Genomic DNA, 13956 nt, shown 5'->3' on the forward strand with positions numbered 1-13956 from the left:
AAGGGCCGGGGTGTCCAGGAGAGAAGAGGCGTGGTTGGAAAGGTGGGGGCGGGGAGAAATGGGAATGAGGCGGGGAGGTAGGTGCGAGGTTGAGGAGGCGGGGCTCGGAATACGTGAGGGAGGCGGGGAAGATGGGGTGGGTAGGAGGCGGAGCTTGGTGGAAGAGGACAGAGAGATAGGGCGAGCCGCAGAGGAGGCGGGACTAGAAGGGTGGGGGAGGGGAGAGATAGAGCGAGACGGTGAGAGAAGGCGCGGCTTGGAAGGTGGGGGGCTGGGCGGTAGGGTGAGACGGAGCTCGGAAGGTGGGGGCGGGGAGATGGAGTGAGACGAAGAGGAGGCGGGGACTAAGGGGCAGGGGCGGGGAGAGATAGGATGAGCTGGAGGGGAGGCGGGGCTTGGACGGAAGGGGACAGCGAGATAGGGTGAGACAGAGAGGAGGCGGGGCTCGGAGTGTGGGGGCGGGGCCCGGAGAGGTGTCCGTGCGTGCCGCCCGCGCCGGGTGCGCGAGGAGCGGAGGGGGCGGGGCGGGGCGGGCTGAGGAGGGCAGGGCCGGTCGGTCCGGGGAGGGCAGGGCCGGGCTGGTCGTCGAGCTCGTCGGTCGCGCTCCGAGGCTCTCCCGGCGGCGGAGGCGGCGGCGGAGGGCGGCAGGGGCAGGCGAGGGCTCGCGCCGCGGGGTCTCTTACCAAGGCCGGCCGGTCTCGCCACCTGAGCGGCCGCCGTGGGCCGAGGCGCGGGCGCCCCCGCCATCTTCGAGGCGGCCGGGTAGGGCCGGAGGCCGGGGCGCGGGGCGGTCGCGGCGGCGGCGGTGGGCGGGACGGCGGGGCTCCCCCTGCCCATGCCCCGGAGATGAGGCGAAGATGTCGGTGTCAGGGCTCAAGGCCGAGTTGAAGTTCCTGGAGTCCATCTTCGACAAGAACCACGAGCGGTTCCGGATCGTCAGCTGGAAGCTGGACGAGCTGCACTGCCAGTTCCTGCTGCTGCCACCGGGCAGCCCGCACCCTCCGCCGCTCACCATCCACTGCAACATCACGGTGAGCTGGGGGGTGGGACCCGAGACCCCGGGGGTGGGGCCGCGCGGACCCCCAACGGCCGCCAAGGCTTGGCTGGGGGCTCTGCGGGGGGAGGGGAGGGGGTGGGGCGGCATTCCCCCCCCTCCCGCGTTACGGCTGTGACCGCGGGCTGACCCCGGGGGGGCGGGGGGCGCCCCGGGTCCCTTCTCCTCCGCGAGCTGGTGAGTCGCCCCGCCTTCATCCTTTTTAGCCCTTTAAAACCCCGGAGGGAGCCTAGGGAGGGGGAACCGAGCCCCAGGTCTGCATTCCACTGGGGCGGGGCCTGGGGCGGGGGCGCAGCCCCCTCCCCTGAGGCCATTCCGGCCAATAAATGCCGGTGGGACCGGACTTGGACTGAGACAAAAACTCCTGCGTGGCCCCTTGGCCCCAGCGGAGGACTCCATTCTGAGCCTTTTAAAAATCCTTCACCGTTTGCTATTTGACTGGAATCAATTTCCTCAGCACCCAACTTTTTTTTTTTTTTTTTTTTTTTTTTTTTTTTAATAATCCGGACCAGACTTTGAGGTGAGGTGGTTGTGTGCAGACCCAGCGGGAGTCCCGGGCTGCATTCCCCTCCGTCGAAGGAGTGGAAGGCATGACCTCTGACCTTAGAGGCTGGTTGCATTGTCTGTGTTCCAGGATGTATATACGTGTGTGCATGTGTGGGTATAGACACACATTTCAAGATACTCTCTAGCAGAGCCTGTTGTGTGAGATGGGTTGTGCTGTGTGCACTATCATCATTAAGATTTGCAAAAATACTCGATGTATTAACTCGGCTTAATCTCCACCAGCCTTTGAGGTGGGGAGAGCGATTTTATCCTCCTTTTGTACGTGAGAAAACTGAAGTCTTGCTTTGCCCGGGGCACGATTTGGGTTCTGGTCTTCCTCAAGCCTAAATCCAGCTCTCTACCCACTCCCCCGGGAGGTGAGAGACCCGGGCTCCTAGTCTCAGATTTGCATTGAACAAACTTAGAAGTCACTCTGTCGTCGTCATCCTATAATAAATACCCTCCAGGATATTTCTGATTCACTCGGTGACTTGACTGCCCTGCCAACATTCCACTCCACCCCCTGTCATCATCCTCATAGGGTAAGTAGCCTGGAGCTGGAGCCATCTGATCCAACGCTCATTTTACAGACAGGACACTGGAGCGAGGCAGCTTTGAGCCCTGGGCAGAAGTGAGAAACAATAGGGGTCAAAGACTGAACCTGTGCAAGCGGATCTGCATGTAAACCTCAAAGTACTTTAAAAGGATTGGGAGGCCAAAAAAAATTACACGATCTTCTGAGTGCGGAAGGGACGGGTTACATCAGTGTGGGAATCTGAAACACTTGTCTGTGGTCATTCTGTCAGCTTTGTTAGAGAAAATATTAGTAGTGTGGAAAAAATATTAAGACACAGAAAGTAATTGAGGCAACTCCATTCAAACCACCTGACCTATTTTATTTAACAAGCTCTTAAAGCTGGGAAATGGATTGGCCCAGACTACCACCGCTTCCTCAGGAAGTTTAGTCAGTGTAAATCAGTTATCACAATGAGGAGACAAAGTAATCATTGAAACGACCTCATCTGGCAAATGTTTTGATTTTTGCCTCACAAACATGGCACCCAAGGGCAGTGGTGTTTTAGAATCCCTTGGAAAACTTAGCAGTGATTGGGGAGGGTGATGTATCACCTCTTATCACTGCAGGGTGGAGGAAGATAGAAGCTTCAGTATGGATGGTGAGAGACCCAAGGAAGCGCACTCATGATCCCACGAGAGTTTAAACATGAAAATGAAAGGACAGTGACTAGAAAACGGCATTGCCAGATTTTTTTTTTTTAAGGGTCTTTTTTCTCTATTAGTGACAGCAGTGATCGAATTTGGGTTCTAACATAATGATTGAGCTGGAAGAGGAAGCTGAAATGCTCCAAGGAAAACAAAGATGGAAGGACTCAGGGGAATTAGATCAACTGTGTAATGAGGAAGTCAGCCAGAGTTTTGAGAGCACTGAGGGATTGAAGAGAGACCAAAACCTTCCAAAAAGAAAAGAAAATCATAGATCTCTATTTAAAATAAGGGGGTGTGAAACTACCAGTAGTTCTTTACCCATATTCTTGCTTAGGCGAGGAGGCTGCCCTTTATGAAGGTAGGAGACTGAAACAGGAAGACTCTCAGGAACTGTGCCACTTTTCTTCACCCCCCTTTCCCTTCCCTCCCTTCCTCACACATTGGAGTTCATCATCATTCTTTAGCTGTCTCACTTCTCATCATCCCTCTGTTCTCAAATTTGCTCTTTTTCCCTAATTGTGACCTTTTGTCTCTTGACTCATCCCTTTCCTCAAGCCTCTTACCTCTATTTTGACTTTGCTTTTTGTTTCTATCCATTCTTGACCTAGTCATCAACCAATTTTTATTGTTTAAGAAAATTCATTCTTCTATTCTTGAATCTCTTTTCTAGCAAGGGTTCTACCCTTTTAATCCTTAACACCTATGGACTGTGTACCTGAATTGCTCAGCTGTCAGTCATAGACTTTGCTAACTCTAGATCCATTCAACATTTGTACTATCCTCATCTTTACCCAAAAGGCTGCTTCTACTATAACTATTCCAGACCTTTACTTAAATCCATAATTCCACTCCAACTCTTCCCCTAAATCTTTAGAAGAGGACCTTACCTCTTACTTTTTTGAAAAAATTCAAGGTCATCAGACTGTGACCCTCCCCTCCCCTCCCTCCACTGCTTGCTTTCTGCTATCATCCCAGATGATGAAATAGGTCTTCCATACTGAGCTTAACTTCTAAACCCATATCCTTGATTTCATCTTGTCCTTCAACCATACTCTTTGAAGCCATACTTTTATTCTCTTTCATCTTAGATTTGTCGATTATTAGGACTGGAAAGGAGGACTATAGCAGTTTTTTTGAGATGAGGAAATTGAGATCTAACAGGGTTAAATGACTTGAGTTATGGCATACAATATTACTATCACCACCACCACAGGAGATTTTTTTGATGCTTTAAGGTTTGAAAAACCTTATTTACATTATCTCATTTGTAGTGAGACTGGAACACAAATCTCCTGCTTTATCCAACCTTTTTTAATTTTCAGTCTCTTCTCTTCTATTCAGTCATTTTCTTCTGCCTACATTTATACTTAGTTCACATTTAGGTATTGCTTTGAGATTGCAGAGTTCTTGGCTTAATTATATCATTTGATCCTCACAGCAACTCTGTGAAGTAGTTGCTGTTTTCTCAGTTTTACAGTAAAATGAATGGATGAATGAATGAAAAAGCATTTATTAAATGCTTACTGTGTGCAGAATCTTGGAGATATAAATAGAAAGGTAAATAAATCCTTGCCTCTAAGAAGCTGACATTCTAATGGAAGAGAACACATAGGAGGTTTTAGCTGGGGGACAGTGGGAAATGCTTCATATTTTCTGTTACTTCCACTGATAAAATCATATCCATGTCTGGTGTTGAATCATTCAATAGGCCAGAGACTTTGGTGAGAAATTCCTTTTCTGGACCTTCAGTGGTTACAGCTTAGAACCTCAAAAGAAATTGTCAGGTTGTATCTTCACAGGCCTTGTGAACAGGATGGCTTGGAGAGCTGGAGGAAGCAGGACAGTAATGTAGGGGTGCTACCACACCTAGGGTTATTGGGCTTCGCTGACATCACCAATAGTTGGTCAAAGGTTGGTGTTGGTGGCAAGAACAATAGTCCCCTTTTCCATAGTGATTTCTTTCCTCATTTATTGTTGTGGGGTCTGGATTGGAAGCAGAATTGGTCTGGAGGATAATGTCCTGCCTAAGGTTTATCTGGGTATGAGGCTGCATGATTTGCCTGGCATGTGCCATTCTCTGGATGAGGCTCAATGATGGGAGGTCACATGGCTGGTGATTAGTTGAGGCAGAAATGGCTATGTCAAGCACTTGTATTACCAAGCTTCTCCTAGCCTGAAAAAACAAGAGGAGAATACCCCTTCCCTGCTCTTATCTCAAGCGATTTTATTAAGCTTTTCTTCTCAGACACATAGGAAAATTTCATATGTGCTGGTTGCTTTCCATTATTCGCTTTTATATCTCTCCAATAGGTGCATAATAAATGTTGAGTGTTGAGTGATTCAGTGTTCCCAATTCCCCTTATTAAGTTGTGCTTTTTCACACCTCAAATTATCTTGTATTTACTTATTTATGTGCCTATGCAACCTTCTTTTGGGCAGTCTGTCTTGTTTTTGTTTTGTTTTGGATTTTGCCTTGCATGAAGTAAGTACTTAATAACTATTTATAGAATTGAATTCTCCTTCTGTGGTTACTTTTCTGCCTCCTAAGGTTTTCCTCTAAGTTGGGTCCCTGCTTCCACTTTCCCTTCCTCCCCCCATCCAATTCCTTGCATCATCTTCTCTTCATCCAAGTCATCTCATCTCAATCTGTTTTAGTTGATGGTTCCCATTCCTCCCAATTACCTCCCAGGTTATAAATGGCCATCACCTTTCACTGTCATTTCTCCTAGATCTCCCTACCAGCACTGCCAAGACCTGTGAATCTGCCTTTTTTCATCTTCCAGGTACATTCCCCCCAACTCACTCTTGTTCGGGTCTCACTATCTGAAGCCTGCCCTTCAAATAGGCCTTATTAGGTTTTCTGCTTTCATGTTAGGATTACTAAGTGAGAACTGAGGTTGTCTGGATAGTGACAAGGTGAGAATTCAGGTTGGACAATTACAAGGTGAGAACTCAGGTTGACTTGATGGAAGGAGCAGGCTCATTGGCTGAGGTGGTTCTTCCCAGAAGCCCTTGCATTATCCCACGTCCATTCTCTGGGAGAATAAAAGAGAGGACTCCCAGAGATAAATAAAAAGACTCTGAATTGCATCAGGCTTGAATTTTACATAATTCATGAAATTCCGAAAGCCATAATAAATTTTCTCCAGGTTCCAGGCATATCCTTGCTATGGATTTCCAATCATTCGGGGTTAGGACTTCATAAGACAAACCATCTAGTAACATTTTGACATAAGCTGATGTAGCCCCATAAAGGGTGTTCTCACTTAGTAATCCTAACACTTTCATTCTTCAGACCACTTGATTTCATGCTCCCACCTTTTACCACTGTCATTTGAAGAATGGTTTCCTCTGCTTGACAATCTTTTTCTTCCTTTAAAGCTTAGCACAGATACAACTGCTTCCATATAGCCTTCCTTCCTTCCTTCCTTCCTTCCCCAATAAATGAGCTTTACCATGGTGAATCCCATATCCCTCATCTTAGTATTGTCATTATTAGCTTTTATGTTATAAACACCATCAGGACAGAGATTTATTTTTGTCAGCTAGGACCTTCCATTAATGTTGGTTTAAATGATTTTTTTTTTAAATTTTGGGTCTCAAGTTTTTTTATCTGTAGAATGAGAGGCTACCTGTTTGTTCTTAGGCAGACTGTATTTGGATCTCAGGTTGTAGTTTGCACAGTCCCTTGTCTTCACCAAAAGAGGGGAGGCAGGAGCTGGATTTAGAAAAAAATAAAGGATTTATAATGGTAAATAGGAAGAAAGGGGGAGGGCCAGGAATGAGAAAAGGATGAAAATGAGGATATGTTTGGTGACATGAAGGATATGGATCTAAGTTTGATTATTAAATAGTCATGAAAGTAGGGGATGAGTGAATCACATTAAATAACAGGCAAAGCAGTTAGAAAATTATAGACTGTTATGGTAAAGGTGATAAATGGTATTTAGGTTGGTGCATTTCATGTAGGACCTTTCTACCAAAGATTGGCTTTATAATAGTGAAATTGTTGGATCAAAGGGCAGAAACAGCTCTTTATTTCATTTGCAAATTTATTTTCCAGAATAACTGAAACACTGAATAACTCCGCCAAGAGCATATTAGTATATCTATCTTCCCCACATCCCCCTTCTTCATCAACTATTTTCCCTCTGCCAGTTTGTTGGTTATGAAGTGAAACCTCAAAGTTTTAACATTTTTCTTATTAATTATTTGAAGGAGGGTTTTATATACCCAGTGATTGTTTTCATTTCTCTTGAAAAAAAGTTTGTTCCTCTCTATTGACCACTTTTCTATTAGATTTGCTCTTAATTTGTGTCAGTTCACAATCTATCTTGACCATCAGATTTTTAGATGTTGTGAAGTTTTTTCCTCTCTCCAGTTGACAGTTCTTCTTTATATTCTAGTTACATTGGTTTTGTTTATGTAAAAGCTTTTTATTTCAAAATGGCCTCTTTTATTTTGTCTTTTGTGATCATAACTAAACATTTCTTGTTTGGTTGTGAATTTTATTGCTAGAACAATAAATATGAAAGGAATCACTTTCTGTCTTATTTTATTTTTTATTGATGTGTCCTTTTCTGTTAAGGTTGTCTACATATCTGAAGCTTTTTGCCATAAGTAGAGTGAGGTTTTGCACTAACCCTTAAGAGGCTATCATGCTTCAGGAGGTTGGTTTGTGTAGGGAACATTTGGCTGCTATGTTTAATTGTTTCTTGGGCTTAACTTTGTTTATTCCTAAACCCTGATCTTGTAGACTAGGAAACTGAGGCCCAGAAAGATGAAATGATATGCCAAACGCCACACGCTCCTGACTGCAGAGGCAGGGCTCTTTCCACTGTGCCACGTTGTGTCTTGGCTTTCATACTGTTTTCCCTGTGCAAGCCATCCTTGGCAATGTACTGCATCCTATTTAGTCACTGTCATATTACCTGCTATGGGAATTATTCTGAAATCAGGGTGAGCTATGATTCTCAGCCCTAGATTATCATGGGGAGATAATTGTGCTCCAAAAGATGGGCTTTTGTGATAGGGAACAGCTTGGGATCATTGAAAGAACAGCCCAGTTCCTCACATGTGCCTTAGGCTTGTCAGATTTTCTCAGTTAGTTTTGGGCCCTGCTGTCCATCTACAGTGCCAATCCAAGGTAAATGTACGTGGGAGCAATTATTCTCTGTGGAATATTAACTGTTTTAAAGAAATCACCCAAACCAGGAGACTAAAATAGTGGAGAAACTGCAAAGGTGTTTTTTGGGAAGTGTGGGGACGAAAGAGCATTTTCATTTGATTTTTCTCAGCCACCTGTGAAGTAGGTGCTATTATTCCAGTTTTACAGATGAGGAAATTAAGGCTTGAAGAAGTTAAGTGACTTATGTGAAAGCCTTTGAAATTTTCTAGAGATAAAGAAGGATGTAAACAAAAGTGTGGAGCTGGTATTATCTTATTTGATCTTCTACTTGGGGAGTTATGTAGAATAGGTAATAAAGGAAAGACATTAAGCTGGAGTGTGTCAAGAATCTTGAAATCAAAATGGAGGGTTAGATGTAAAACTAGGGCAGGTGAGTGTTGGTTAAAGTAAGGGTAGAAATTTATCTTAGGAGAGATGATGGTTATCTTTATGGGAAGGACAGCCATGTGGAAGAAAGATTGTTTAGTTCTGCTTGGCTTCAAATGACAGAGATTATCAGAGGCTTATGGTCAAATACAAGGAATTGTCAAAAAGTAAAAAGGGCTTAAAGATCTGATGACCTAGATGAATGAATACTTGTTGGGGATAGTAGAGAAAACAGTTCTTTTTCGACTTGGTTAGATTTGGTGATCTCTGAGATCATGTGATTAGAAATCTTAACTATTATGTCAATAAATTGCTGTACTTTGGAAAATCTAGAGATGATTTATCGGAAAAGGGTATATAAATAGATTTGGTCATCAGACCTGACAAGCAAGATAACAAGCCAATTTTCATTTTTTAATTATTGACTAGCATAAATCCTCTTCTAAGTAAAAGATTTTACTGCCATTAGAGGAATTTTTAAAAAGTTGTTAATCAGTTTTTATATTCTTCTGTTTTCTTTTATTTCAAGATTATGTTTTATGGAAATGTTAGCTCATTGGGTTGGTTAAATTATCTGGGTCTCAAACTTCATAATCTTAGGCCAAGTTTTCTTATCTTTTCTTGTTTTCATAGGCTCCATTCGCAGTCTGATGAAGCCTTTGGACTCTTTATTAGAATAATTTTCAAATGTGTGAAATACATAGAGTTGAAAAGGAAAATCGTGTTGAAATAGAATCATTAAAGTATTTTTGAAAACCAAGTTCACTGCCACCAGGTTAACAACCTTGCCTTAGGCAAAATTGTTAATGCTTGTGAGCCTTAGTTTTCTCTGAAATGGGAATGGTAAGATTATATAGAGAATAAAATGAGATAATTTGCATGAAAAGGCTTTTAAGACTTCAGAGAAAATGTTTATCTATTATCATCATCGTCATCATCATCATCATTTCTAGACATTGCAGGAGGCAATGGAGAGTTCTTCTCAGAAGTTGTATATAGTGGTTGAGGAGGGATCCTTACTGAGGAATTCCTCTGTTTTCCAACTATTGTTTTCCCTTTACTGTGCTGTCTTCATTCTTCAGTTTTTTTGGTCTTTAAACCAAAGATAAGTAGTTTCATTAGAGCCATAAAAAGGAACTAAGAGTTTGGACTCAGGAGTTCAGCTCTATAGATGGCCATGGTTTAGTCCAGAAAGAATATTTATTTTGAATAGTCTAAGCAATTTAAAGGTTATACTGTATAGACATAATTCTTATTAACTCTCCTTGGCTCTGGAGGGAGGAGATTTCTCTGAAAAGAACAGATGGCTAATACCTTTTGCTCTTTCTTATGAAAAGTGTAACTGTTGGTCCATTGTGAATTTGTCCTGATACACTGAAAAATCTAAAAAAAAAAAAGAAGTGCCCCTAAGAGCTTTCATTTTAGTGATTAAAAAAGAGTTCACTTCGAAATAAGACCTGCCAGTGCAGAGCTGCCTGTGCAAGGAATGGAGTAAAGCAGGATAGACAGAGGCTGGGTCTTTTGATTTCTAAAATAATGCATCTGATCCCTCTGGACTTGTCTCCCAAAGTAACAGAAGGCCTAATGTTGATCATTCTTTTTTCTGTGTCCTTATTGCTTTTTCCTTGCTGCTGCTTTGGGTCTCTTTTTACTTCAGTTCCCATCAATGAGATTAAATTGACCCTTATTCTCTAATACTGATTATTGAAAAGTGATTTTCTTATCTTTAGACTTTGCATAGGAAATTACAGACACATGTTTTCCAAACACTTTTTATCATCTCTGCTTTTGTGGTCTTTACTCATAACAGAGGCTGAGTTTTTTGCTCTTAGAATAAAATATCAGGGGTTTCCTAGTCTACCTATACATCCTTTACAAATGGTTTTTTATCTGTTAAGGACTTCCTGTTATGAGGAAGCTTTCCACTTATATACCCCACGTTTGTTAGGCAGTTTGCTCTTAAATTGCCTTGCTGCAACATATGGCTCTGAGAGCCAAATAGAAATAGGGCGTATTCCTTTTCTACATGGAAACTCTTCAGATTTTCCCAAAGCACTAGCTGTATCAGGTACCAATTGGTATATCTTAATCATTGTTTATTGTAGTTGAATTGTGTACTTGACTAGACTGAGAAATAATCTGTAGACAGCACAAGTTCCACTGTTAGTCTTCTAATAACAAGAGAGAGGAAGACTATTGGATGGACCTGGCAGGAGCTGACTAGTATTTGGTGGACATGGAGGAGTATGATCTGAATCCTGGAGAGAATTGTCCCACATTGAATATGAGATATGTCCACCTATTATTTTCTTGAGCATATAATTTTAAAAGTTGTCTTTATTGCCACCTACAATAATTTGTGAACTGGTTTTTGGCTTTTTTTTTTTTTTTTTTTTATTACTGAAGGGCTAATAAAAGTATCAACTGGAGTCATCACAGCCCCTTTGGAAAGGTGCCAGAAATTGAGCTTTGTGCCTGGCAATTGTGCTGGTTTTTGCCGTGAGAGCAATGCATTCTTTGTTTTGAATTATTGTATTTGGTATGTGGAAGTCTAGAGATGCTGAAATCTAGTTACTGATGTTTCCAAACCAGGTAAATCCTGCTCTCCTTAAGCTTAGAGAAGTCTGTGACCTTTCAGACATCCTGGTATTTACTCAAGTTGCCTTGAGCAATGCTTCTTCCTCTTACTTAGGGATTCTGTATGGGTAACCTGTCAGTTCTTTAGCATATAGCAGTCCTAGGCAAGAAAGGTTCTTGGACCAAGTCTCTGTGAAGGAGCTATCTGATTTTGTTTTGGTATTTTATTGTTTCATTTTTAAATTTTGTTATTATTTTAGAAATCTGTGCCAAGAATTTTGTCTTTTTTTTTTTTTAAAGGTTTTATTACTAGGAATCTTATAAACAACCTCAGAGTTCTCTTTTTAAAAATTTATTATTTATTTAAGCTTTTTATGCATGGATAATTTTTGCAAAACCTTGTGTTCTAAATTTTCCCCTCCTTTCCCCCACCTCCTCTTTTAGATGGCAAGTAATCCAAAATGTGTTAAACATGTTAAAAATATGTGTTAAATCCCATATATGTATACAAATTTATATAATTATCTTGCACAAGAAAAATCAGATCAAAAAGAAAAAAAAATGATAAAGAAAACAAAATGCAAGCAAACAACAACAAAAAGAGTGAAAATGCTATGTGGTGGTTCACACTCAGTTCCCACAGTCCTCTCCTTGGGTTTAGATGGCTCTCTTTATCACAAATCTATGGAACTGGCCTCAATCATCTCATTATTGAAAAGAGCCAAGTCCATCAGAATTGATTATCATATAATCTTGTTATTGCCATGCATAATGATCTCCTGGTTCTGCTCATTTCACTCAGCATCAGTTCATATAAGTCTCTAGGCCTCTCTGAAATCATCTTGCTTATCGTTTCTTATCGAATAATATTTCTTAACATTCATATATCATAATAACTTATTCAGCCATTCTCCAACTGATGGGCTCCATTCAGTTTCCAGTTTCTTGCCACTACAAAAAGGGCTGCCACAAACATTTTTGCACATGTTAGTCCTTTTCCCTCCTTTATAATCTCTTTGGGATATAAGCCTATAGAAACACTGCTGAATCAAAGACTAGGCGTAGTATGATAGCCTTTTGGGCATAATTCCAAATTGCTCTCCAGAATGGTTGGATCAGTTCACAATTCCATCAACAATTAATTGTGTCCTAGTTTTCCCATATCCTCTCCAACATTTGTTCTTATCTTTTCCTGTCATCTTAGCCAATCTGAGAGGTGTGTAGTGGTATCTCAGAGTTTTGTATTTGCATTTCTCTGATCAATAGTGACTTAGAACACCTTTTCATATGGTTAGAAGTGGTTTCAGTTCCTTCATCTGAAAATTGTTTGTTCAGATCCTTGTCAGTTATGGCTTTGAATTCTTATAAATTTGAGTCAATTCTCTATATATTTTAGGAATGAGGCATTTATCAGAACCCTTGATTGTAAAAATTTTTTCTCAGTTTATTGCTTCCCTTCTAATCTTTTCTGCATGGCAAATGCAAACCAGCAGCAACTGAACTTTGTTGATAATATATAAAAATGCTGATGATTTCTGTGGATTTATTTTGTATCCTGCAATTTTGCTAAAGTTGTGAATTGTTTCTAGTAGTTTTTTAGTTGATTCTCTAGCATAGATAATGTTCAACATTCACCCTTGCAAAAACCTTGTGTTCCACATTTTTTCTCCCTCTCTTCCTAATCTACCAGTTCTCCTACCCCTAGACTGCAATACAATATATATTAAATATGTGTAATTCTTCTATAAATATTTGTACAATTATCATGCTGCACAAGAAAAATCAGATCAAAAGGAAAAAATAAGAAAACAAAATGCAAACAAATTAAAACAAAGTGAAAATATTATGTTGTGATCCATACGCAGTCCCCACTGCCCTCTCTCTAGGTGTAGATGGCTTTCTTCATCACAAAACCATTGGCCTGAATAACCTTGCTATTGAAAACCATGATTGTCAAAATTGATCATTGTATAATCTTGTTGCTGTGTGCAGTATTCTTCTGGTTCTTCTAGCATCAGTTCATGTAATTCTCAAAAGACATTCCTTGGGCTACAGGCTGGGCCGTCTACCAGGAACATGAGACTTTGGAATTCAGGAGACCTAGGTTAGAGGTTCCTAAGGTTCTGGCTTTTGACCCTTTTTTCTTCTCTTCGCAGTTTTATTCATTTCTGTCACTTTTGTTCAGATGACTCTTAAGATTTATATCTCAAGGCTCTGAGGAAATAGGCATTGTAAATATATTTTTGGTAGAGTGACAGACTGAGTATTAGAAACATTTTGGACAATATTATTCAGGAGAGACAACACTGTTAATATCACTTTGACCCAACAATTCTAATGCTGGGATTCTATCTTAAAAACTTCTTTTAAAAAAATCCATGTATGCAAAAATACTTATAACTGCTGTATTTGTAGTAGCACAAAATTGGAAGCAACACAACAATTGGAGAATGGTTGAATAATTGTGGCAAGTTAACATAATGAATTATGGAATGTTAAGAATTTATTAAAATGAAACATGAGGAAATAAAGGAAAAACATAAGATGATAAAAATTGAAGTCACTGGAATTACAAATGCAGTGACTACAAGTATAGCTTTTAAGTAAGGGAAATGATAGGTGGTAGGGAACATTGTTGCACGTAACAAAAGCATTTTATTTGTTTGCGCTCTATTAATTCATTTAATAAAGTTTTCAAATATGGCTCAGTAGAAAGGACTCTAGTGGCCAAGGATTTGTTTTTATATCATGCCTTTGAGGTTTACTATTTCCCGGACCTAGAGCAAATATTTTAATTTCCCTGGGCCCCACACTTGTTCATCTGCAAAATTAGGGGATTAGTTATCGCCAAGGTCCTTTCCAGCCATGATCATAAGGTTATTTTGTATGTTCATTTGATTTTTTTGATTGATAAGAGTTCATCTCATCTGATCTATAGACCTATAGTGATTGCCTTGAGATCAAATTCATTTAGATATTCCACTAACCCAAAACCATATAC

General features: G+C 41.1%; 1 protein-coding gene across 1 annotated transcript in view; it reads left to right on the top strand.

Moving 5' to 3' along the window:
- The first annotated feature begins 748 nt into the window (after nt 1-748).
- Nucleotides 749-13956, top strand: part of UBE2Q2 (ubiquitin conjugating enzyme E2 Q2) — a 66321-nt gene continuing 53113 nt past the window's right edge. The window contains exon 1 of the mRNA XM_074296489.1: nt 749-1031. Within this exon, the coding sequence (XP_074152590.1) occupies nt 858-1031 (174 nt within the window). The 5' untranslated portion in view covers nt 749-857. The remainder of the gene's footprint in view (nt 1032-13956) is intronic.

This window comes from Sminthopsis crassicaudata, chromosome 2 (assembly GCF_048593235.1).
Source record: "Sminthopsis crassicaudata isolate SCR6 chromosome 2, ASM4859323v1, whole genome shotgun sequence".
Lineage (NCBI taxonomy): Eukaryota > Metazoa > Chordata > Mammalia > Dasyuromorphia > Dasyuridae > Sminthopsis > Sminthopsis crassicaudata.